The sequence below is a fragment of the Heliangelus exortis genome, chromosome 2, assembly GCF_036169615.1.
Source record: "Heliangelus exortis chromosome 2, bHelExo1.hap1, whole genome shotgun sequence".
Taxonomy (NCBI): domain Eukaryota; kingdom Metazoa; phylum Chordata; class Aves; order Apodiformes; family Trochilidae; genus Heliangelus; species Heliangelus exortis.
Window position 1 is genome coordinate 44,342,994 of NC_092423.1, and position 27,121 is coordinate 44,370,114.

Genomic DNA, 27,121 nt, shown 5'->3' on the forward strand with positions numbered 1-27,121 from the left:
GGAAATAAGGAAAGACAAGCAGAAAGCATAGCCATCATCTGCTATGTACATACATAAACAAATGGTGTAATTCAAAATTGCAATTGCAATAATGAATGCATTGGGTTTTATTTAATTATTTGGCAGTTGAGGTGGATAGGTGGTTCTTAATTCTGTGATCTGATACAATAAAATGGGCCATAGCCAAAATGCAGTGCTGGGGCTCTATGGCCTGATTCAAAACTTTTGCTCCTTACCCATTTTCAGTTTTTAAAAAGGCTTTTTTTTTTTTTTTTTTTTTTTTTGACTGGATTCAGCATCTGCTGAGCACTGTGTTGGTGTGCTTCATTGGCAGTTGTGTCCTCTGTGCTTTGTAGGTGTAGACTGGCCAGGATGATGGGAGACAAAGCTGCATGTGTGAGTCAAGGGTTGGACTCATCTGGACTTATCTTACATCAGGTCAGTTGAAATTCCCCATGAGATGGGCCAGAACTTAATTACTATATCTTGACCTTTTTCTTCCTCTGTCTCCCTCAACCTTCCTGATCTTTACAGTCTCTCTTGAGGAAAGTTAGTAAAAAGGATTCTCTTTACAATTAGTTTTCAAAGCCTAAACCCAGTTTGTGAGAATTTTGTCAAAACACACTTTGCTTCCTTAGCTTGCACCTTTAGTTCACCATAAATCAGATGGTGGCAATGCACAATATTGAGTCTCAGTTGGGGTGTTTTATTAAGGGTTATTTGTTTATCTGGGTAATTGTGGTGTTTAGTAAAGGGAAGATGATCTTGCAGTTAAAATGTTAAATTGAGGTGTTTCAATCTCTGCTACAGATTTTCTTTAAAGTCATCCATAGCCAGTGTAACAGTGTTTTCAGTACTACAATGCAGATGTGTTTGACAGAAAGGCATTTTTTTCCATTTCTGAAACTCAAGCATCTTTATGAAAGTGGCATTTTGGCCTCAATTTCAGATGTGCTAAGCATGCATACTCCTCTTTGTTTACAACTGATGCTTTCCATTGTTGAAAATTTGATCCCATCAACCAACATCAGGAACACAGTAGCATATTATAAGATGGAAAAGAGTTACCTTGGTCTTTTGCACCATTTTACCATTTTTTTTCTCTCTCTCCTTGAAATGTTTATGTTTAAATGAATGTTAAGATGAATTTTAAAAGCATGATTTGAACTGCTTCAAAATGCTACAGCCTTTTCTGACTCTCCAGTGTTTACTACAGTGCAAACAGAGCTATTTGCTTGCTTGTTCCTTACCCTGAGTATTTTTGATTGTGTATCCTACACAATAGAAGCTGCAGAGATAAACCCCATAAACCTTGAGATCTCTGTAGCTGGAAAAACTAGGTGGGATTCCTTCATACAGATGTTGGCATCCTCATGTTCAGTGTATAGAGCTCAAAGCAATGGGGGACATTCAGCTGCCTGAAACTCAAGAGGAGCAGTTCTGTTTGAAGGCATAGGTTTCCTCCTTTCAACAGAGGCATTTTAAACAGGTAAAAGGCATCAGGCTTCCGAGGAGCCAATCTACCTGCTATCTACAGGGGGAGTTTAGATGAGTAAATCAAATGTCAGTATCCACTTCATGGACACCCTCAGGCAAGTAAGATGCCACGAGAGATCCTCTAGAGAAAACACCATCACCTGAGTGATAAGGAAACAGAAGTTGTTTCTACATCCATTCCTTGCTGTGATCAACAGTGGAGAAAAAGCTGTGTTTTCTTTAGTTTCCTAGGAGCTATAAAGATATCTTAACTGGCTTAGTTTTGTGTGCCAAAGAAGTCTTTTAGCAGGAAAGCTTGCAGTGGTTATGAAGATTTCCTATCAAAGAGCAGACAGTTTACATTGCTGAATGCTTCCTCAGCATAGTGCAGCATGTAAAATTTTCATCATGAAGTTGATATGATATTGTTGAAGTTGGTAAGATTTCCTTTGGTTTGGAGCCATAAAGCAGAATACAAGAAACTACACAACTTAGAAACTTAGACTTTATCATATTTCTACTTTTTTTTTTTTTCGTTGTTGTTGTTGTAAACAGTATTTTCAAAAAGACGGTGGAAGAATCTTTTAGAGTAAAATTTTGTACAACTTTCTTGACCCAATTGTTTCACATTTTTCTAAGTTGCAATGTGAGATGTTCTGCCCCTAAACTTACAGAAGTTGGACTCTTTTTCTTCAAACAGTTAGCAAAAATAGCATTTTTCAAGCTGTGACATAAAATTTCAACATCAAAGATAAGCTTCAGATGGCTGTTAGTAACAGAAAAGAACTATATTGGTGATATTTATGTAGCTATATCCTAACATATCAGTTTTCCAGTTGATACAAATTTACAAAGCATATATTTGCATTTGTGAGATTTTCTAAAAGATTTTTGAATGGTTCAGGTATTCATTGTATGTCTCTTATTACTGTCAACCAGTAGAGATTCTTGTGTTATCCAAGTGTCAAAAATCACTTTCTCGGCCTGGTGAAATGGCACCTTGGTACTGTGACTGAAAAAAAATTTCCTATTCAAGAAACATAAGACAAATGGGCACCTAAGACCTTCTATTGCAATAGACTTAGTGTAAAATAATAGCATTCTAATATATTTTAATGGCATTCTGTAGTGTCTTAAAACAGCTGTTGTCACAATCCAGTGTTGGCTTATTGCAGAAAATAGACACTGTCCTGTGGGACTGTCTTTCAACCTGGATGCATAATGTCTTGAATAATAACCAGATGGTTAATTATTTTGGAGCTAATTGGCAAAAGTGGTAATGTATTTTTGTGTGTTACAACTGAAACAAAATAATATCTAATCTTATTAATAAGCAGTGTATCTTAAGAATAGTGCAGGAGACAAACAGAGCAAAGGAATTTCTGTTACATAAATGCTACTGGATCCAAATTCAACCGTATAAAAGTTTTAAAATGCACACAGGAATCTTCCTCCCACTCGTACTGTCTATTAATGACCAAATTCTAATAATCCCTATAGCTGCCAAGTCAGTTTGATCCTTGTGAAGCTGGTAGCTTCTCAGAGCTCCACAGACATGAATGATGAAAAGGAGCAGCTTCTTCTTATCTTCTTAGTCTGCAAGTGGACAGGCAGAAACACCCAGAGAGTTGTCTCCGTACACCCGTGAGAATAAGAAGCAACAAGAACAGTTGATGTTCAGACTGCTCTCCCACTGGAGTTGTCTTCAAAAGTATTTGCTAATGGTAGGTAATTAGTGACAAAATCAAGAAATAGTCCCTTGTGCTGTAAATGGAGAGTGAAGTGCATTCAGTAGCCTTAGTGCTTTATAGCTATTCCAGTATCCATCTTTGGGACTTCTCAGTTATGATCAGCCAAAAGCATAACCCTGTCTGTCACGGCTTTTCCAGAAAGGTCATGGGGATCAAGCTTACTGGAGGGCAGGAACACATCAAAGCAGGGAAGTCTCAGGTTAAACAACCTTTCATTTACACACTGGTATTTTTCCTCTCAGTTTTCCTTACCCTTTCAACGCTTGCCTTTGGCTGTTTCAGTGATTGTTCATACACTTACCACAGACACCCAGGCATTTGACAGCTAAAGGCAACAGAAGTATCACCCAACCTTTTCAGACTAAGTTGTTCACCTGGCCATGGTCACCTGGGCACAAGATTCTTCACACCCATCTATTTCTGACAGTGAACCCCAAGCCTTTCTTCCCTCTCCCTTTCATCAGCATGCCCCAGGTCTGACATGTGAATAATGGAAGATGATAAATGTGTTAGCTGACAATGTCCTTCAGTCACCACACTAGTGATAGCAGCCTTTAAGTGATGATCTAGCCTAGGAATGTTCATGGAGACACTGTCACAGATGGGAGGAGGCCTGGGGGGACAATCATTTGAAGCATTATCTTAGCAGAGATGGTTGGGATTGGGATTTCAAAAGTTTAAGGTGAAGTAGGGAAACTGGGGAAGAGGGAGCAATTACTGTCAGTATTTCCTGAATATTGACACTGCTTTGTGATTAGAATCACAGAATAGTTTGTGTTGGAAGGGACCTTGAAGATCATCTAGTTCCAATCCTCCTTCATGGGCAGGGACACCTCAAAGCTCCATCCAGCCTGGCCTTAAACACTTCCAGGGGTGGGATATTCACAACTTCCTTGGGCATCCTGTTCCACTGTCTCGCCATCCTTACACTACAGAATTTCTTCCCAATACTTCTTTCCTCTTTCATTTTCTGCAGAACCAGGAATAATGTACCTGAAAACTGTCATTCCAGAATGTTCCATAGAGGAGAGAAGGCAAGCAGAAATAACATAATAAAGTTCAAGTACATAATGGGATGGAAGTGGCATGTCTTTTCCTGTCTCCTTTTTCCACTACCATTTTTTCAGTTTCTTCATATCATTCTCCTGTTTCTCTTTGACAGACTCACAAAGAAAAAGGATTCTCTGTTGAGTGTTAGCTTTGTCTCAATGCTTATCTTCTATTCTCCCATTTCTTCTTTAATTTAAGGCCCCACTGGTATTTTTTTTCCCATCATACATAATGAATGGCTGGGAGCTGTCAGCTCTTTAGGACTCTTTTGTCTTCTATTCGTCATTATGTCTTCATTGTCCTATCTAATTTAGCTGCAACATTGAGGGGATCACTTACTGTAAAAGACAATATTGCTAACTGTCCATAGGGATTTCACACACCTAGATATCATCCTGTGGAAGACAAACTATATGTGAAATATTTTATGCTAAAAAGCGCAAAATATGGAAGTCCGTTTCAGACACCAAATGCTTAGCCAATACTTTCAAACACATATCTCTGGGGCTAGGCAGGTGAAAACTTTCTGGATAGAAATTTCTACAATTAAACTGTTGAATATGGGTCTCTCTAAATTGGCTTCAGTACAAAGTTGTGCTAGTTTTATTACTTTGATTCAAAATATATCAGTAGGCACATAAATATTAATTACAATATAGAAAAAACCCACAAGTCTATTATAATTAGACCTTTATGTCCTGGTTTTCAGAGGAGAGACAGTGGGTGTTCAGAGTAATTGGTAATATGCCCATTTACTTGGAGACCCAAATAAATGGAAATGAATATTAAGAAATAAATGTTAATAATCTTAAAAAAAAAAAAATCTTTATCAAAGATCTGATATATTTGTGACAGATAATTTCCACAAATACTCAGAATGGCTGATCAAACATTAAAGCATGGTGTGATTTAAAATTAATATTTTAGAGAAGCATACTCCCTAGAAAATGCAGGGAAGTGCTAAAGAATTAAGTGAGAATAAATTGGGCATAAAACTCAGGTACTGAGGTTAGATTTTGGATTATTAAAGTTTAACACACATTTTCCAAATCCATCTTTTTTTTCCAGGGCCATTTTTGGTTTTGTTTACTCTTTCAGTTTTTTTCTTCTTGTGACAGTTGGTGTATTTAAAACAGGTGGTGATACTCTAGTTTAAATCTGCCCAAGGTCAGGAACTGGCTGTGTTTGCATTTTCCATCTTCATGTCCACAACTCTCTTAAACTATTAGTGCATTAAGCTGCATGTTCAAAGAGTTAAGGAAAACATGGGCTGGTGAACTGGAGCTCTCTCTGCTACCAGCCACTCAATGCATAAACTTGCTTGCTTGTGATAAGTAAACACCTTTACCAAGGAAGGCTTGTGAAAGATTTTCATAAGGTAAAGAATGCAAAGGTCAGGTACTTTCAGGAAATGAACTTTTGACTCATAACCAGGAGGTAGTACAGGGATGGCTGGACATGGATTGATACTTAGAAAGGAGATACCCTCTGCAGGTTTTGAAATGTGTGAACATGAGCCTTTGCTTTCTCTTCCAAAAAACCCAGAAGTTTTTAACAAATTTTAGCAATACTTAGACATCTTTTGTTCTAGAACACAGGCAAGAGAAGTCACAATCCTTTTGAGGCTTCCTCCACATAGAAGTCAAGCATAGTTCTGTTTTCACAAACTCTTTAACTTTTGTTTAGTTCAAAACTGTTATTCATTGGCTTGACTTGTTCATCTTGTGTTTTCGGGATTGCGTTTTAAATAAGCTCTAACAGATATGTAGGGAGGCATGTTAAAATTACTCAGAAATGTCCATAGAAGTTCAGAAGATGAAATTATGTTGAACTAAAAATTAGAGGAAACTACATACTATTTAATATTGACAAGAGGCATTTTAGGAGGATGATCACAGTGCCATGTCTTTCCGAGTTGGCTATGAATCCTTAGCAAATGCCTTTTGATGAAATAAAGAGCTTAAATTCTGTGTTGTCTTTGTGTACTTGATGAGACGTTACTCACAGAAGTGCTTTGGGACTGCATTTGCTTTCCACTTTTGTTTTATGCATTTATTTTTCTCACAATGTGAATTATTAATGTCAGCATGATTAGGATTTTTTTTCCACATTTTTTAAACTGAGGTGAAAAATATCTGTGACATGTGTTTAAAAATACCATCTGAGTACACATAAGATATTATTGTTCAATCTCCAACTGGGAAAAGGCAGGGAGATGGGATGGTCAGATATTTTTGCCACATTCCATTTTCAGACAGCTGTTTCCAAGATTATGAGATTTCCTCCTACACCAAGATAGTTCGATTTAGGAAAAGTAGAAATTTTCCAAAGACACAGAGAAGGTTATGCAATTGCTGCAGCTTTGGCTGCAGCTCAGGTAGTTGGTGGGGTTGGTCAGAAGATGTTATGAGCTACGGCAGCTGGCTAACATGAAGTTAAAATTTGCACTATAAAGCTGCCTCTCTGTGATGCCATTTCAGCACAGTTTGGGATCTTCCCACTTCAGCACCACTCAGGTTTTTAATGGGATAAAAGAGTGGAAATTCTCCTCATTGCATTTCTTGATGTGAGAAAGTGAGACTCAAGGAGGAGTCCCCAGCCCTGTTTGCCATCACAGCTGTTTGGTGGTGCCCACATGTTGCATTTCCTCCTCCAGTGAGGACCCCTTCTCCAACTAAAAAGATTTGTGAGATGGATTTTACCAAGTCAGGCACAACTTGAAATAAATTTTCAGCATGTGTATTTTTCCCCTTTTTGGCCATACCTCTACACTTCACTGTCAGGCTGTTGGGGAGTGTGGCTAACACAAAGCAGAATGCAATAAGGCAGTTTCCTGTTGCTAGTCAATATGGTTTTCCTGTGAAGCTTCATCTTGCTTTGTAATAAACAGGTATAATAATAGAACATACATTTTGTAATAGAACATGTTCTTCTCTTGATTTCTTTGACAGAACCATGAATAAACTGGCAGACCAGCAGGACCACATGATACCATGAAGAGAAGCTTACAGGTCCTCTATTGCCAACTGTTGAGTAAGTAAATACTCTTTTTTTTTTTTTTTTCTCTTATCTGGAAGAAAGGAACTATTCAAATCCTTACATAAGTTAATAACATTTGTGCAGGGCACAATTCTGGGAGGTTCCTTGATTCAGGAATCTGTAGCAACCATATGAAGTTAAATTATCTCCTTATTTGGAGATGGACTCTGCAGACAATGTTCAGGAGTAAGAGTGATTTTCTGTGCCTCGGAACTATGAACACCCTCAGAAAAATGGGATGGTGGTTAGAAGAAATACTGCAACATTTTTGTAATCATGCTTTTTGCCTCTCAGTGGACAAAAGGGATCCAATTCCACTTGATATGTCTGGTAGTGGTCTCTCAATAAATGATCTCTGAGTGAGGAAAGGGAGCTCCAGACTCACACATACCTTCATTTTGTTGTCACTTCCCAAGATGACTGATTTCTTATTCTTTAAGTTTTGACTTCTGTAAAAGTCCATCCAATATAAAAGCCCAGCAAAAAGACTAGGGTGGAATTTAGACTTTGTAGATGGGGGCTGCCTCCCCTCTTCACAGTAGTAAGTCAAGGTGTTGTACAACAGTGTTGACACTGTTTGAGCTTTTCTGTAGACTGACAAAATTCTGTGTCAGCATCAGAAGCAACAGTGTTTCTTCAAAATTTTGGAGATTAAGTAAAACAAGAATAAGCAATGTAAGTGTAATCACTTGCTGTCAAATACTCTACAAAATAAATTACTATGTTAAGAATCTAAGAAAAGGTTTTTTAATGTTGTCTCTTCAATTTCTGACTTCAAGATACATATTTTTGTAAACATTTTTGTATGTTTTTTTTCTTATTCTGGTCCAAGCAAGACAGAAACCTTGCAGAAAATCATGCTAAGTATTTGCGGAATGAGCAGTGCAAGGGCTATTACTTTTAGTGGCATGTCTGAAAATTAAGTCTAACAAATATTTTATGGACTGCTACAGAAATATAGTTCATATCATGTCTTTGCTTTACTCATGGCCATCAGGGTGTGGACTGAAAGATTTATTGTGCTTTTTGCTAGATTGGCTAGCATTACTGTTCTTATTAACAGCTCTCCTATGACACCAGTAAAACTCAGCTTCTAAAATCATCTCAGTTGCTGGACCAACATAAGGTTTATTGTAATGAAAAATGCAAAATGGAACTATATCAATATGTTTCTGCCAACATGGTAGGGGAAAAAAAAGGAAGGTAAACTCTGCATCAAACCTATCAAAATATTGAGTCTGTAATTTTTTCTTTTTTCTTTAATATCATGCTCTCCCATCTTGACAGCATTCCTTATTGCTTTCCCTGTTGCCTTCAAGTGTATTTTTCAGAGTAGTATCTTGAAGGTCTAGGCAGCAAATAGAGGAATACTAAAAGTCAACAGGGAAGGACTGAGCAAACTATATATATATGTGTGTGTGTATATATATATGTATATACACACACACACTGAGTATGAATTAGCAACAATATTATGGATTCTATGATGGATTTGAAGAAGTAGATTCTGAACACACTGTTTCAACTGATAGACAAAAACCAAAAAACCTGGGTGTATTTATCACGAATGAATGCAACTGCTGTTACTATATAGCAGATATTTTCAGCATCTGCAATGCTTTTTTTATCACTTTCTGGTTGGTTGGCTGGTTTGTTAGAAGCCTATGGCAAGATCCACCAAGTCACTTAACTACTATTAAATATTTTTTCTTAAAGATGCCCTGTAGGTGTGTTATTTAAGCTCACTTTTTTTCCCTGTTATACAATACTAAAAACAATCTCCACAGAGTGCGTTCTGCAACCAAGGAAGAGTAAATTGCTGTTTCCTGTAACTTTTCTTTACGCTATAAAAAGGGCCTGCAGCATTATTTGTTCCATTTGCACAAGAGACCAAAAATTTTTGCTATTAATGCAGAGAAATAAGAACTCAAAGCTTCAGAGAAATTGTCAGGAGAGGATGTTTTACTTTGGGCTGATTCACCAGCATCCATGCCTTTCTGTCTTCCTCATCTGCAACTGCAACAAGTGGGTCTGTGATGCTGCTTCTCTGACGTGGCAGCATTTTTACCTTGTCTCCTGTGTTATGAGTGATTACTTGAGGAGGCTTAGGGCAATAGAGAGAAGTGCTCTATGTCTGTAGTCTTGTGAGTCAAAAACTAAGATGGCTTGAACAAAGTGTTGGGGTTTTTTTGTAGAAGCAGTGATCAGGTGGAGAGAACAAAAACTCTGTGCTTGTGTGATTGTGCCCATGGCTAAAAAATGGAGAAACGGTTTCATCCCCAAAGTGGTGCATTGCTATGGGCCTTGGCACATCTTGTGCCACTGGGCCAGTAGTGGCTACACTCTTCTATGTATTCATTTTCACCTTTGATCATTTGTGCCATGTTCAGCTGTGTCTGTGCAGTGCCTGAGACAGTGGGACCCTCATGAGGACTGCTTGGCTTTGGGGCTTGAAGGAAAGTCTCATGTAGATATTTTTCTGATTTACAGAGTAGTGATATTTGTTAGATGTGTTTTTAAAAGTCAGGACCATATCTAAAAAAGATTTAAAATATAGCATGTAGCTTTTTGGGGGGAATTTTAGATGAGTTTTGTAATCAGTCTGCTGCTGTACATACTCTTCTGCTGCACTTTCCAAAAAGAGCATATTCCATCCATTTATGCTGATCAAGAATAGCATGTGAAAATGGCACTAGCAGCAGCAGCTGCTCTTTTGAATATGGTTGTATCTAGCTTGAATCTGATCTCAGTTGTCAAGAGGTAGACTTTGTGAAAATTGCAGAGCTACATTTGTCCCAGGACAGAGGCTCTGGGCAATGATACTTTACCTCTAGTCATACATTATTTATAAATAAGTAAACATGTGACATAACTGTAAAGAAGCAGTGCTTTCAAAATGTATCTTCAAAGATTCTATTTAATCTGAAATCTTGAAGACATTAAAAAAAACCCCCAAACCTTAAAAAGATAAAACCAAAAAATTTGGAAGAGATTTCCTAGTGGGAGCTCTTTGAAGTCACTATCTGGATTAAGCTGATGAGGACCAACTAAAGCAAAACATGTGTCCACAATTTGCTGCCATTTGTTCTAGGCACATCTTTATGTATGAAGTTTGTTGCCTCTGTAATGATGAAAATGCAAATGCATTTCCCATGAGGCTGAGCAATCTCCATTTTTTATAAAGACCTAATGTGATGATTTAAGCCCTACAGCATGAGCCACAATATGTCTGCATTTTCTGTAATAAAACGTGCACAATATAATTTACCATGCATGCACTGTTCACCAAGGGCTTCCAAGTAGCAAAAAAAGTAGAGAAAAATGTGGAGAAAGGTAACTGGGGACGCCCTTGGCACACGAGCTGTATACAAGACTTTCTTATTCAGGCATTAATTTTCCTGAAATAAATGGAAGGACTTTTATTTTCTGTTTACTTATAGCACCACTGTCTGTATGAGGACCTGTCACTCTAGCATCTGGAAATAAACACCAGTCTGAGTATTTCTTCATGCTATTATCACTTACTGTGTTCCCAAGCATCCCTCTTTCATTTCTGAGGCCTGGCACGCTGCCCAGTAATATCAATAGAGAAAGAGTCTTCTGTGTACAGGCTTGTACCTCTCAGCAAGATGAACAAAAATGCCCATGAGTAGCTGTGCCTGAGAACACAGGCTGCCACAAACCTTGTACCCCCTTGCTGCAGATGCAGCTCTCCTTCTTCACTTGTAATTGGCAGCCTGACTCCCTTGCGGTGCATCCACTCATGTGGTGAAGTTCACCCCATAGAAAGGGTCAACAGAAGCCAGTGCTCCTTTGGAGCCTGAAGCAAGTCCAGGGGTTCATCCCTCTTTTCATAAAAATTTGATAAGCGTATATGACATGCTTGTGTGATACTTGAGTTAGTCAAATTCCTGTTCTAGAGAAGACCCAGTTCCCCAGTGCCTTCTGAAAGGTGCTGGGCAGCATCTCCTTAGCGCCGATTGCCTCTAATAGGAAGCAACACCCATCAACTCCTGTTTCTATTCCATCTGTGAATAATTATGTGGTATTAATGAGATGGTATTCACTGATGGATCTTTTATACAATTACATGGTAACAGTACAAAAAAGATTACTGCCAGAAGCAGGGGAATAACCTGTTCTGTGCTCATAGCAGCAGATAAAATATGAAGAAATGGATTTATAGAGCAGAGAGCTTAACTTTAGACATAAGGCAAAAATGCTGTAGCAAATTAGGGCATTGAAATGCTAGAACAGGCTGGTCAGGAGGATTTTAGTCTGCCACTGGAACACCAAATGGAAAAAAAAAACATCTCCCAGGGGAGACAGAGGTCATCTAGATGATTTCAAAAGCTCCCATCAAACCCTCTGATCCTGTGACCGCTAGGTACCGTGTCCTTAGCACAAATGAGCCTGCTCACTTCAGCAGAAGGCTCTCAGTTTGCACGAGCCATGTATAATTAATCTGGGCAATAGAAACATAGAGCTGACGTGTGCTCAAAGGTGCTGGGGATCTCTTGATACAGATCAGCAGTGTCTCTTTCTGTCTCACTCACGAGGACTCGCAGACAACGTTTTTGTTCCACTCTGCTAGGCTGGTAGGTGTTAGCCTGAGCAAAGAGAGCAGCAGGGAGTGGTTATCCAGCAACAGATTCCATCTGGTTTGCTTAAAAATTAGAAAGGTAAACAGCCTCTGGGTATGCAGTGTTTCATGTCAAAGCTTTTCGAGATGCTCACTGGGCTGGAGCATTTGTATTTGACGGTCATGTGGCTTGGTAACAGACTGCCCATCAGGCAGCTTGCAGCAAGCAGTCCATCAACACTTGCTTTTCCCAGAATTCAATTAAAGGTTGTTGCTTCAGTTTCTCATCAAAAAACTTCACCATCTTGAAAGATGCTGCAACTTTCCACTTTGTGATCTCTTCCTGGAAAACGTTTTTTTTTTTTTAAAGAAAGATTCAAAAGCAAACTGATGCACCTTACAAAGAAACTAAATTGTATATGCATTTTCTTATCAGATGTAGGCTCCAGTGTCCTTGTTGTGCCCTTTAGTGAGATTTCAGCTGCAGACACACAAGAGCATGTTCCTGCTCACTGGCAAGATAAACACAGCTCCATGAATTGGATGCGTGTTGTAATTCTAAACCTGAGATTGTTGTCATGAGTAGTTTGCAATGTTTATTTTAAATTTTCTGGTTCCATGGACATTCTTGCCCTTAAAGACATTGAGTTTTGGTAGTGTTTCACAGATTGCACAAACTCATTAAAATGTTTGAGGTACACCTATTGGGAAGGAGGTGTTCTGCCAAGAGCAGGTACAAATTTAGGACATTGCAACCCTCCCAAACAGCTTACATTGTGAAAACTTCTCTACTGTTTTTGCAGATTTGCTGAAACACAGGAAGATGTGAAATAGGTCTGGGGCTGTAAAATTTCAGGTCACGGTTTAACTCCTTGACACTGACTTCGGGATAAAAAAACCACCAGGCAGTTACATTACTGTATTTGCTCTTTCTATTGGCAAAGCAGGCAATAAATGCCACTGCACATATCATTTCATAGTCGGATTATTTTCTTGGCATTAAGTACCTTCAATTTTATGCTTATACAGGTACTGTTTGCACTATAACTTTTTTTTCAAGAGTAATGAGAACATGGATAACCTCCGGTGTTCATATTCATCGAGCATTCATGCACCAGTTGTGGAACATTCTGGTAGCAATGTCCATGATCACTACGCTAAAAAACTAAGAGATACTAAATACACTCATATAAATATGGATGTTTACCCAAGCAGGAGAATGTTGCAAGGATTGGGTTTTAAAAATAATTTCTGTTTTGTTAAAACAGATATGTTAAAATCCACAGTATTATTTCCATCTTATTTTATGAATTATTTGTGTTTTGCACCCAAAGCAGTCCCCATTGTACCACAGATAACAGGTAATCAGGTACCTACCTTATCTTCTGATTTAGATTCAGTATTATTTGCCTCAAGCCTTAAGAGAAAGGTCTCAGAGGGAGACCGAATAGACAGGAATAGAAATTTGACTTTTCTCTATTTTCCCATTCAAAAGTCTATTCATCCATCTCTAATAGAAATGAAACTTCAGGAACAAAGACTTAGCAGCTTGTGCAATTTCATATGTGTGTCTTTGAGACTCAGTGTCAAGTCATGTGGAGAAAGAAATGTTACTCATACAGGAGCTTAGCGACCATGAAATATTGGTCCTGTTGAGTTGAGTAGCAAAACTCCCATTGACTTCAGTAGGACTTGGATTTTATTCCCAGCCTTCATGTTACCAGCTTGCTTTGATACGTTGCATTATAAGGCAAAAATATCCTGTCAAACATTTATTTCCTTCTTTTCTTGCTTGCTGTGCCTGAGAGACGTTGGTATGTTTTTGACAATATTGTAATCAAAGGCAGCAAAGGCAGTTAAATATGTAAAAAGAGCTCTTAGCACCAACCAGACTGCTCCTGCAGCAGCCGTGAGCCATAGCCTTGAATTGCTGTTGGACTGCATTCCAGTAATTAGACAAAGAAAATTTTTATGTCAGTACACATGATGGTGTGTGATATCCATGAATTATACAATGCCTGTGACAGCGTTCCTGTGAGAAAGACAGAAAAATGGCAAACTGTTAGGTAATTAATATACATTGTTATCTGATATTCCCCCATGTGAGAACTGCCACACACATGGATGTGTAGCATTGGTATCAGTATTGCGGTGATATCACCACATTTAGGTGCCAGAACTTTCATATTTTAAAAACATCCTTTTCTTTTTGCAAAGCCTCTGAACACTTCTCCCTCCACCCACCCACTGGCTCTCTACACGCTATTAGTTTTTAACAAGAAGACCTGTGGAGGTTATGCCATCTTTGATCACTCATATATGTGTCTGTTGTAGCTTACTGAAGGCTGTGTAAATAATTTAGAAGAAATACTTATAAAACTAAGCTCATTGCAAGCTTTGGAAGCAGTTTGAGAGAAATGTATGAAAACCCAGTTGTCACCCAACTTGCCAGCGTGTGATGCGTGTTATCCCTATCCCATCTCTAAATAGCAAATATATAGATGTGCTCCCCAGGTCTGTAACAGATCTCCAAAGAACCTGATCATATAATGAAATCATTGAATGGCTAGTGTTGAAAGGGACCTTAAAGGTCATCTAGTTCTAATCCCCCTGCCATGTGCAGGGACATCTACCACCAGATCATGCTACTCAAGGCCCCATCCATCCTGGCCTTGAACACTTGCAGGAAGAGACCATCCACAACCTCACTGGGCAGCCTGTTCCAGTGTCTCACCACCATCATAATAAAGAATTTCCTCCTAATACCTAATCTAAATCTCCTCTCTTCAAGCTCTAAACCGTTGCCCCTTGTCTGCACACCCATATGGCAAAAATTAAGCACATCCAACTCAATGAAAGTCTTCAAAACACCTGCAAAAAACCCTTGCTGTGCAGCATCATCTAAGTTAACTTTTGGAATAAAGCCATTGCTTCACAAAGCAGTGCATCAGGCTTTATTGTGAAGATAGGCATCTACAAAACTTCCTTGACAATTCAAGGCCTATACACAATTAGTATGAATGTATTATTTTGGTGTACATTATCAGTTTAAACTATGTACGTCCTCTAATGCCTGAAACCTTGAGGGCAGGATGTGCTTCCAAGGTCTGGAAAAAGCCCACAGTCTCATTTCACATTATTTATTCCCCGTATTATTCTTGGATAAAAGGGAGATGTTTGTTCTGTGTCCTACAAAAGATATTAGAAAAGTGACCTTGGCAGAAAGAATACTCTACCCCTCCTGCTCTAGTCACTTAAAACTGCATCCCTTCAGCTAGAGAAAACAGGGGACCCACAGGCCTAAGACCATGTTTTTTCAGGGTGAAGGAGCCAGGTGCCACTAGTGAGTCTCCTGCAATGTGTGCCACAAGTGCCCAGAAGGAGCTCACCACTCCATGTTCTGACAGAATAGTTCTGTGTAGTCCCAGCAGCTTTCCCATCACTGAGCTTTTCTTCTACACTGTGATGATGACCTAGTTCTTTGAGCTTCTCTTTTCACTCGAGACCAGCCTGCTGTCAAATCCAAGGACAAGAGCAGGATTTTAGGGCCTGGTTTTCCAAATCAGCAAATGTATAATAACTCAATGAGCACTCAGTGAGCTTTCTAAAATACCTAAGCAGGGCAACCAGGTCTTCACCTTCTTTTCTTCTTAATAGTAGCTAAGTATGAAATTTATGTGGTTGCTTTTAAGAGTTGCATTAAACAAGTCTCTGATATGGAGTGCTAAGAAACTTTGGATCCCTTTTCTCCTTATCGAAGGAAGCAGACTTTGTTTCGAAACTAATACTGTACAGAACACAAGTTTTTTCTTCAGAGCTGATGAATAACAATCAGTGCTGCCTAATTCTACTACTAAGAGATTTCAGCTGCTGGGAGAAGAAGAAAGAAAAGAAATCTTTCTTGTATCCTGTCAGTGAGGGGATCATCAGGGAAGGAAGCTTTACAGGATGGGGAGAGATGACTGGATATCTTTCTTAATAAAACAGATACATTCATTTCTTATTGCAGGTATAATTGCAATCTGTAGAAGTATTTCGTATGCCTGCTAAAACACTTGTGATGATCAAATTCATTTGGTGCATAATGTGTATTCACTGTAGTGTTGCTCTTAATCTTTAAAGCTGTAGATACTGCATATCCTTTCAAGCCACAGCCACCATCAGTAGAAGCACACATCCAGTCTTTTCATGGAATAAAGCATGTTCTGCATAGAAAGCTAAATATTGCTTAGATGGGAATGTTCAGACCATACAACGGACTCTGTCTCATTGTGGTCTTTAACCCATGAACCTTCCTTATTGACAGAATTGGAACAAGCAATTCCCTCTCTTCCCTGAGTGATATTGCTCTTAAATAGCTTGATAGCCAGTGTCATCAGAAGTTATGAGTCATTGGAGGAAACCTTAAAAGAGTTTGAAAATTTGTGCACGTGTTCAGGACCGCACATCACATTTCACTGTGGCTTTCAGAGTGAACCAGGGAGTATTAGTGAGTCCTTTTGTGTAAAATGATAAAAACCAGCATGATTTTGGGCCAGATTATAAGTACATTTTGTACACCATGGAGCTCTGTTGCTGCTGCTGTTCCCTTGTGGCCAGCCTGTGAATGGCTTTCCCTACTTTAATATGAAGTTTCTAATTCCTTATGCGTTTGAAAAAGGCTCTGCTTCTTGAAGTTAGCATCCCATGGGAAGAAGGAAGACTTTGCTGTATCTTTTAAAGCTTTAGGTATATTGCTGGTTATTGTAGAGCCTACACATTCATTATAGTACCACAGCTTCTCTTTACTGAGGGCATTAACAATTAACATAAAGACACCACAATTAAGATGTCAAAGAGAAGAAAGTGAAGTTAACAAACAGTTAAGAGTAGCTGATAAATGGGCAGCAGTGTGCTTGCAGGTCAAACCACTTGTATTTCTATATAGAGAGAGTTAATTCAGAGCCTTTAAGCACAAGGAGAGAAAGAAAATGGTTTCAAACCCTGTGATCTTATGGCCTTGGAGGTAGAATGGAGCAATTATCTCCCATTTTATGTCTTTCACTTCAGTTGTGCTTGGGTTTACCAGTTTTTTTCTTAGAGCAACTGACCACTTTCTCTAGTTCAAAGCTGTTTTGTTCTGCCGTTTCAGGAAGGAAGAGCTGTTCTTTTCTGATTGAGGCCCTATAGATGCCTGAGAGCCTCATGTCAAATCCCTGCTCCAGGATCAGCTTCTTAATGCTAAGGTTGTGAAGCATAAAGTTAATCACATTACAGCCTTTGCTGCACAGAAGTGCCCTGACAGTTATTGAGGATGTATGGAGCCTGTGCTGGAGAGAGAGAAAAAGCAGTAAGAGCTTAGGAAAGGAGGATTCTCCAAGACTGATTCTCACAAGCTGACAAACAAGATGTGCAGGAACGGAGTAGCTGCTATGGCTAAATAGCAATGGACATCAGCAGCTTTTTTTTTCCAAGCAAAGCAATCCTTTAGGGGACAGATCATCTACAAGATAAACTAACAGGGCCCTGGGCCTCAGCTATGCATTTTGCAGTGTGTCTTTCCTGGCTCTTGGGAAATTTAAGACCCAGAGCATAAGTTGCAAAGTCACTGCAAAGAATTTCTGTGATTGACAGGGAATTAGATATAAATACTCTGACCTCTGAAGTGGAGGTGGCTGGACTGGAGACAGCATAAAACAGAGAACACTTAGTGTATATAGTCCAAAAAATGGTTTCTATGAGGAAAAAAAAGAAGATCCTCTCTCCTTTTGGTTTACAGCATCAGATAAAACCCGGGGTTGATGAGCTCTTGTTTCAGGAAAATTTGTTTCAGAAATCAAAAGAAAATGTAAGGAAAATGTCTTGTTCTTAATTTTTATTGTGAGCATCTCTTTACCTTCCTGGCTATTGAGCATCTCCTCTGGATTACAAGGGACCTGTCTTCATTGGTGTTTCCCAATATAGAAAATATTCATTTTTCTTGTGGAAGGTGACAATACCACCTCGTAACTTCATGTGGTTATTTAAAACCTCTGGAAGGCCACTTGTGTATGTTCCTTTCTCCTGGCCTCGTGTAAAATACACAGGGCAGCAAACCCAGCAGCAGAGAGGGCTGTGGGGGTACTGCAGCACCAAACCCAAACCAGGACATCCAATTAACTGTGTTTCAGTCAAGCTTGAGCAACATGCCTTTCCCACAGTGATTTTCACTGGTGTATCAAAATTTTCAGTTCTACTCCCCTGGTTTACAGACTCTGTTGTTACCCAGAGCTGCATGGTATGGTTTTGTGCTGAATCTTGTGCTTCTCTGGGCTTTGGTCTGGCCATGCTCCAGAGCAGTCCCGTCACAGAAAGAACAGCTTGAGGGTTACATTCAATTAGCATAAGTTGCTAAAGACCCAAAATGTGTTGTAGATTGTTAGACCTCAAAACTCACTCCCTTTTTCTTGCCTCTTTTCCCTTGCTTATTTTGTGGAGAAAAAGCTTGATGCTCCTGTTGTTATTCTCAGAGGAGGGATGTTCCTGATGCAGCTGCAAGAGTGAGGCCCAATCCACCTTCTAGTATTGGGAAGACCTTGGGCTGTTCATTTTGCTGCATTTCTCAGTACATTCTATACCTACACATTTAATCTTTTGAACGGTAAGCATTTTGGGCTAGGGGTTGACAGTATTTGGCTGTCTCGTATGGTGCCAAGCATACATTTGTCTCTTAGTTAGTAATTATAACAATTAATAAGAAATGCCATATGGCTAAAAATATTGTAACTCCCAAACAAATTGTTGGGCTATTTATTTTTTTGTGCATATGAGCATGTGCCACATTTAAGCCTGTTATTTTTCTATTAATAGGCGTTGGTTGTGCCATCCTTCTACTCTTGTTTTTAGAAGTACTCAGACTACTACAAAAAGTGTGAAGAATAAAGGAAAAAAGAAGTCTGTCTCCAGTAGTTGTCTTTTAAAATTAAATTTCTGGTTGAATAATCCTAGATTTAGTCCTCAAAGGGATGTATCCCCTTAGGGAATGTTCTCTGCACCCGCAGGTGCCAGCTGTCAAAATGTCAAAGGATGGGAGATGAATCCAAATTGAATCCATGAATTTAAATACTCATGTGGAAATCAGGTGGTGTTTGATTTGATGTTACCAGCACCTGTCCTAACACATTGAATCACAAATGTGAGATGTGTGGAGTACAGACATGGTACTCTCAAATTAATTCTCAAGTTGTATTGTGATCAAGTCAGCAAAATGATGATAGAATCCCTCCTATTTGCTGTCTTATGACTTACAGGAGACTGGGAACTCATTCTTCAGTGTTTCCAGATGACATTTTTAGGTCTAGCAGAGATGATGCTTTTCAGTGAGGCATGGACAAGTGTAAAGCTTCTTCTGTCGTGTGCATTGCAGGGATTCAAGCTTTTCATCTATGGAGGAAAGGAGATCATACATGGTCCTGCTATATCTCTGAACTCCATGTTGTATGTCCTGCTTTTTGAGCTGGAGGTGTATTGTCACTGGCTGTGATAAGAGTTTCTGTTCCTTGGTGGTTTGTTGCTGAATCCATTCTGGTCTAAAGGATGCCTTGGTGGTGTGTGTTTGCTCTGGGCAGCAGCATTCACAGGGAAGTGAAACTCAGGCCAAGGATTCCTCTCACCTCAGTACCTTCTGACATCCAATGTCAGAAGGATGATCTTCAAAATCTTCAAAAACTTCAAATCTTCAAAACACTATTTGCAGTTGATTTTTAAAGTAATGTATGATCTTAGAGAGGTACCTTTCTCCAGAGTTTAGCTCTGAGTAGCACGTAATGTTTATTGCTGTTAAGAAAGAACTGTCATGGCATGTGTCCATTTCATGGGTAATTTTAGAAGCATATTTCAGAGGTGTTTCAAATATAAAGTAGAAATTATTCAAAAGCTTTGACTGCTGCCTTATATCGTAAGAATGAAAACACAGTTAAGTTTATTTTTATTTAAATAGCAATCTGATATGCTGAGGAGGGACTCGGGGGAAAGGTGTGCAGAAAGGTGCAGATTTTTGTCAGCATTTTTTTAAAACAATCAAGATTTTAGTATGTGAACTGAAGTTGTTTTTTGGTTTCAGATGTATAAAGACATTGGGTTTTTCAACCTCAGATGTCACTGGCCGATGAATAACAAGATAGTGAGAAAAATAATAGACTGATCAGCAAGGCTGATTTTTACCAGTCAGAGAGCTTTTGGAGATAACAGTATGGCATGAAGAATTTATCGAGGTGATTTATCCACAGTGCTTCTGAATACATTACATCCATACTCTGTCTCAACTAGTAAAGAGCAAGTCTCAATACCTACAAATGCATTATTAATGTTACTTTGGAAAGCAGTTCATTTTTACAGTTTCAACATACTGTGTGATCATGGATTTTGAACATAACTCTAAAACTCACGGTAAATCTTTTGCTATTGAAACAAATAAATCTGGGGAAAATATTAATAAAAAGTCTTTTTTAAATGGCGTTTCATAACATCAGCTTTAAAATGGCATTTTGAAACATCAGCTTTCCTACTGCTGAAGTCCCTGGCAACCAGACATGGAAACCTCTATAAAAGCAGCTTCTGAAAAAACCAAGGGGGTAAAACCACCTCTTTTGATTTTGCCTGTGGCACTGTCTTCTCATTTTGGAAGCTTCCAGTATGAAGAATGCTTTGTAGAAAAGACAGGTGGAGAAAAGCAAGCTAAAAAAAAAAGGCATTAGAGGAGGCATTGTTTCCTGTTTAGTACACAGCTTTTCCTGTGTTAACAAGTTCTTTTACTAAAAGGGAAACAAAAAAATTACTAAGTAGAGTGGGAGGTTTTTTGTTGTGGTTTTTTTTCCCCCCCCAGTCACCAGTAAGACAACCGCACTAGGAAAATCCCTTCAGCTTATGTGGGTTTTTTTCAGCCAAGGGATCCGTGAGGGTGAGATCTCCTTTCTGCTTCACAGTGTCAGGCAGTTCTTCAGCTGTCCACCTCCTGCTCACAAGAAGAGTTGCTAGCTGATGTTAGCTGATGTTTTGACTCCATGTGTTCTGTTGCTCTGCATCTACACCCAGGGATGAGTTACCAAAAAATAGTAATTCCTTAACAGCCACCAAAGGAGGACCCACACCTAGAATTCCTTATTGCAGCATTTCTGGGTACTCTTTCTGCAGAGCAGAGGAAGGGGTTTGGTAGAGCTGTCCATGATGCAGCTGGTCAGGCCCTTCTGAAACTGCCACCAAATCTGGAGAAGAACTGAGCAGGCGAGGCTAGCTCACCCAGCAAGGATGGGGAAGATTGCTCTCAGGTCAGTGTGGTTCCCTGCATGTCAAAGCTGTAGCAAGAAAGAAAATTAAGTCATTCAGTGAGCAAAATCACCTCACACATCCAAGTAATCCAAGTAAATCCAAGACAAAGCAAAATGTATTTTCTACAATGCATCTGTGCAAGAGTAGGAAACAGTCATGAGTCTGGCAGTGAGAAAATTTTCCTTTATAAAGTCACAACCTGCAGTGGTTTCACTTTGACAGCCCTAAAGTGTATGGAACACTGGACTGAGATCTTCTCAGGTGTGGAAAATGCAGAACTGTGGTACTTCTGGACTGCATTATATCAGAATATTGTGGAAGCCTCTGGTAATTGAACTTTAGAAATTTACATTCTTAGGTTTGTTTTTCTGAGTAAGCCAATATGTATCAATGCAGCAGGCAGTATTTTTAATGCAGGAAAGGTAGGATGCCAATAGTATTATATTTGTCATTATATCAGATCAAAAATGGATTTATTTGTAATACATATTCTCATTTTAATTTTAATTTCAGTGAATTGCAAGGCTTGTTTTGAAGAATGGGTGTCTGAATAAAGACATAAATCACCTGTCATAAGCACATCTTTTGCGATTTTCGTATGTAAAATCAGTAGCTTCATTAGAGATTCTGTGAGTCACAGTGCTTCTGGCCACTACTGAGGATGTGTTTTTGTGGGGCTTTGTTGCTTATATTAAACTGGAAGAGGTATAGATTTGAAATTCTCTGTATCCAGGCAGAGACAGGTATGTCATAGTCTACTGAATTTGCCACGTATTTCAGCATTTTAAAATATTAATTTTTATTCCAATACTTAATCCATTTTTCCATTGTTCAGCACAAGAGAATTTCTGCCTGTCTGCCATACACGAATTAAGCACACCTACTACCCTATGGTGCATTCATCAGGCTCTGTAGATCAAGATATTACTTCCAGGGCAAGTTTGCATATGAAGGGCATCAATCTTGTGGTTTCTTCACCTTCTTGGACCCCGTTTTCATTTGCAGAGGACCTTAGTGCAGCTGGTTGTCATAGGAACAGATTATTCAGCATAGGTCAGACTACTCAGCAGGAAAGGGGAGATGCATAGCTTGACCCATAATTCATTCAGGCTGCTGCCTCCAGGAGGTGCCCATCAGCAAGGAACACAACATGGAAACAGTCATCAATGAATTTACAGTTTCAGCAGCCTTCTGGTGAGGAGAGTGGCATTTCAGTAATTCTTTTTCCAGCCCAAAAGCCTCTGAAGACCCCTGTGAGGACCAGGAACCCGTTGTTTAGGTGCTCTACAAACATAAAGGTGATGGATGTCTGTGGGTGAACTGTATGCCCTGCAGTTCTGTGATCCTGGGGAGAAAATATATATGGCAGTGGTATCTTTGACAAAAATACTGTAGAACTTCTTGAGTAATGGGTGGAGAGATACTGAAGTTACTTGGCTTTATCTCCTACAGCCTTTGGAGAGAGACAGAGGTCTAAACTCTTTTGTACATGGCTGGTCTTCTCTCCAAGAGACAGCTCTGTGGCGCAGTTTGGAGATGATGTTAAGGAAGGACCTTGGAAATTTATGTCTGACTTCTGTGCTTCTATAGTATACCTGTGGGAAGCCTCCTAGCTATTTATTCAGCTTTGAACTGAATTGTATTTGTGCTGGCTCCTCTCTACAGCCATTTTTTTGTGGTAGAGGGGATTTAATGTGTCTCTTTTCTAAAGGAGCTTTGCTTAGTTTTAAGTCAGTATGCTAAAAGCACCCTTAGGCTGGTTTTAATGTATTTTGGGATTGGAATACTCTGAAGCACTGCTGGCAGTGATGGAGCACCTGCAGTTTTCTTTCCTTTAATTTTATTTTCTAGCATTTGGACAAGAATGAATCAGACTGTGAGGAGAATGCTGCAAAGTGTAGGTATAGTTGTGGCTACCCGAGCTGCTTCCCTCAATAACCGATGACTGTTCATTCTCATGTGACCATGTCTGTGTTGTCAGTCACTAAATCAAATGCTTATTCTGAGCAATAGAAGTTTATCCAACTCTAAAGAAGATCCAGAATATGCAAGAGGGAAAAAAATAATCTAAAATTCTTTTCTTGGAAAATTATTGTTACAACTGAGATAGAAATAATTAACATGCTTTTGTAAAAAGGAGGCCCTGTAATCTGGTATTGTTTGGGAAATATTTCACACAAGTTATCAGAGGATGCAACAGGAAATATGCTGCATTTACTCTGAAACAAGAAGATGTCACCAAGGGGAAACCCTGGCATCTCTGATGCTCTGAATAACACTTCAAGGTTTCTTTCCGAACTTTTATTTTTCAATGTATGAGCTGCTTGATAACAAATTATTTCTTTGCCATAAGGAAAAAATAGAAGTAGTTTATTATTGGTGCTTTTAGAGGATCTAAATATAATTTTCTGCCTATATTTCTGGTAGAGTAATTCCAGAGTCACACCATTGAAATTTCTTTGATTCATGGAATCAGATTTTCAGTGCACAGAAATAAGTAAGTGCATTATTAGCTTGATTTAAGTCATTATAATTGCAGTGAAATAAATTACTCCATATAATATGTATTTATATTATGTATATATTAGTAAAATATGGATATGGTACAGACAGATATTCTAATTAGTTATGTGAGCTATGGCTGCCTTTCTTGTGTCCATCTCTCAGGGTTCTTTAAAACCTTGTTTTTATTAACTTTGATGTATACAGTGTATACAATATATGTAGTGCATTGAGATAAAGAGCACAGTGACTCTGTTCACTAACAATATCTGTATATGTCACACCAGCACTGCAATGGGTCTGAGTAAATATTAGTTATTTTAGACATTTTGTGTCCTAGTACGCTTTCAATTCTACCTGAAATTCTTGCTGGGAATGTTTGCTTGCCCATGATGCCTTTAAAACTTGTAAGTAGTTAAGCAACTGATTTGCTGTGGCTGATGTTTTTTGCATCATGCAGAACCATTTTTTCTTGTTTTGAATTAATATATTCAGTAAGTCCCAGTGTCAATAAGCTCATTATTTTATTTATTTATGTACCTGCAGTGGGAAAAACCAAATGGATTGGTTTAGATTCAGACAACAGTGAAGATAAAGCAGGCTTTAATTCAAATTAAGGCATGGTCGGATAAAGCTCATCTTTTAATTAGTTTTACTGCAGTTAATGGAATACTGATACTCTATTGCAAACCTATTGATTTTGTAGAGCATGTATTTGCAAATCTTAAACTAGTAGGTATCCATTAAAACATCTTCTTTTTAAAGGGATGTTTTTCCACACTAGTTAAAGCATGTATGGAAAGTCTTTTAAGTTGTTCTTTTTTTTGCATACAGCTACTCGCATGAATACTCCAACTGATATCCCACAAGTGTCTCTTAATTAATTTTCTGGTTCTTGACAACTGCTTTCTTTTGCTAGTACAGACATTTAGGCATTGTCAGAAAACAGCTGCTGTGATCAACTCCAGATTTTTGTCTTGGTCTCTCTGATGATTTAATTTTGAGGAGAAAAAATGCAATTCAGTAGAGCATCTTTAAATTTATATTCGTGTTAAATGTGATGTTTCCTTCTGTACCTGCCCCAAAGACAAAACTGATCTACTTAATTATTTTCATTTTGTCATATACCTTCCTTGCTGCATTTGCTTTACATTTTTTGGTAATCCTGGATGCTAAGCACTTGTCTGTAGCTGACACTTGGCAGGGGTAAGATGCTTCATCAGAAAATGATCCCCTGAAGTATACCAATTTTGCAGCCACATGAGCAGTGCACAGCCCAAAGAGGAAAGTTGTATGGAGTGACAGATGGATGCCTCTGGTTGACTTCTCTGTAGGTGCAGGAGGAGCAGATGGCAGGCACGATAATGTCCAGCCATATGATTTTATGTACCCTTTGCCCCCTCAGTATGGCTGTGAACAGTAGTAAGTAAGGCTTGGGTCTGTGAGTTACTGTGCCATAGCACAATGTGCTTCTCTCAGCAAACAGGAAAGGAAAAAATCCAACATAACCTTGCTGCTGTGCATTGCACAGGAGGTACTGACATCTCTGGTAATTCAGACACAGACATGGCTATGAACAATTAGAAAAGAATGATGTTGTGCATTATTTCTTCTTCTGAGGCTCTCATGGTGGTTTGTGCAGATAAACTGAACAGCTCGTACCTCATTAGTGAAATCCAGAAAAGAATTACCCTTAACTACCTCTGTGCTTAGTGTAGTGTAAACATTTGTCACAGGTAGGAATAGCGAGTTGTAACCAGGTGCATAATTAGTTTCTCTGCCTGTTTCACAGGTGGAAATCTAAATCTATGCAGGAAAGAAGCTCATGACTGACTTGAAGACCCTCAGCAAGTTGGTGGCAGATCAGAGCTGGAATGCCAACTCCAGCCATCCCACCACCCACCAGAAAGCCACCTGATTGTGGCATTGCCATGCAGACAGCCTGTGCACTGGGTCTGGGCATCCCCTAAATAGGGGCTCTTATTACATCTGAGCAACACAGGTTTAGCCGTGTCTGTATGGTTGGACTCACGTTGCAGAAACATCTGGAGAATGGTCTTTCCTGTGTAATTCATGGGTGTCATGGTTTTGGTTGAACATGGACCCAAATTGTGAAGTTTTGCCTCAAAACACAACAAAACATTTTTTTTTCCTTGGTCAGACTTAGTCCAGAGGATAACTTCACCAAAGCAGGAGGGGGGATGGTTTGGTCTCTGGCTGCTTTAATTTCTTAGAGTGAATAGTTCTCCCTTCCTTCTTGGATGAAGTCATGCCTGATAATGATCATTAATCTCTCCTGAGAACATTCTGTGTAATAGAAAATGGAAAGAAAAATAGTCCAGGATTTTTTGCAGATCTTGGCTTGCTTCTTTCACAGCAGAAAGAACTGAGTGTTTTATAGGAAAGGTCCCCTTTCCTATTCTCCCCTTCTTGGCCCCAGTCAACAAGAAACGAAAAGGCTTGATATAGCAAAGTGCCAGATACAGCAAAATGAGTTACAGTCAGGGTGTAGTGACCAGACAGATCTCTGGCATGACAGATTCCATTGACTTCTGGGGAGCCCTACAGTCTCCACATCAGCAGTCTAGACCACAGTTAATAGAATAATATGAGGAAACCTTAATTACAAGAAACTTCTTCCTCTCTTCTATGAGGAAACCGATGTCTCTCACCTTTCAGAAGCCACTGGAAATCATTATGCAGAGATAAATGGGGCTCTTTAAGGTGAATAGGGTGAAATTACTCCAGCCAGAAGAGTTCCTCTTGGATACAAAATTGTCAAATGCCAGGGACAAAGGCACAGTAGTTGAGGAAATAATTCTGTGGTTCATTATATCTAGTGATAGTTCTAGTCCTGTTGTCTTCAAGTAGAAGGGCTTATTTTTCACACCCTGTACATGCAGATACAATACATTCTGGATTCTAAGGCATTCAAAATCTGAACAGAGGGAAGATGAGCCAAAGCATTATTTCAGCCTTGGAAAACTGAAACCATGTGGGAATCGTCTTTTCCAAGATTGCAGGGAGATCTGGTAGATCTAAACTCCACCATCAAGGCCAGGCCCGGTGCTTTAGTGCAAATTCTTTGCTCATTTTATCAAATAGTCTAACTCCCCTAAACTAGGGGAAAGTTGTTCCTGTGGTAATTTCTTTTTCATAGTATCACAGAATGGTTTTAGCTGAAAGGGACCTCTAAAGGTCATCTAGTTCAATTCTCCTGCAGTAAGCAGGGACATCTTCGATCAGGTTGCTCAGAGCCCAGTCTGAAAAAACCAAGTTTTCAGGGATGGGGCTTCTTTTTGGCCTTCAGGTTTATAAAGAGAGAAGCAAACTAAGCAGCACAAAGTGAATTACTTGATTTTTATTTCACTGAGAACTGTCTAGTAAGTGTAAGCCCTGCAGGCAGGTGCTTTATAAGTGATTAGCATTCTGCTCA

The 27,121-nt window shown here is 39.1% G+C and overlaps 1 protein-coding gene across 5 annotated transcripts in view; it reads left to right on the forward strand.

Moving 5' to 3' along the window:
* Positions 1-27,121, forward strand: part of TMEM108 (transmembrane protein 108) — a 166,970-nt gene that overhangs the window by 70,987 nt on the left and 68,862 nt on the right. For all 5 annotated transcript variants that reach the window (XM_071735823.1, XM_071735827.1, XM_071735825.1 and 2 more), the window contains one exon: positions 7,229-7,310. In XM_071735823.1, coding sequence (XP_071591924.1) covers positions 7,271-7,310 — 40 coding nt within the window. In that variant the 5' untranslated portion in view covers positions 7,229-7,270. The remainder of the gene's footprint in view (positions 1-7,228; positions 7,311-27,121) is intronic.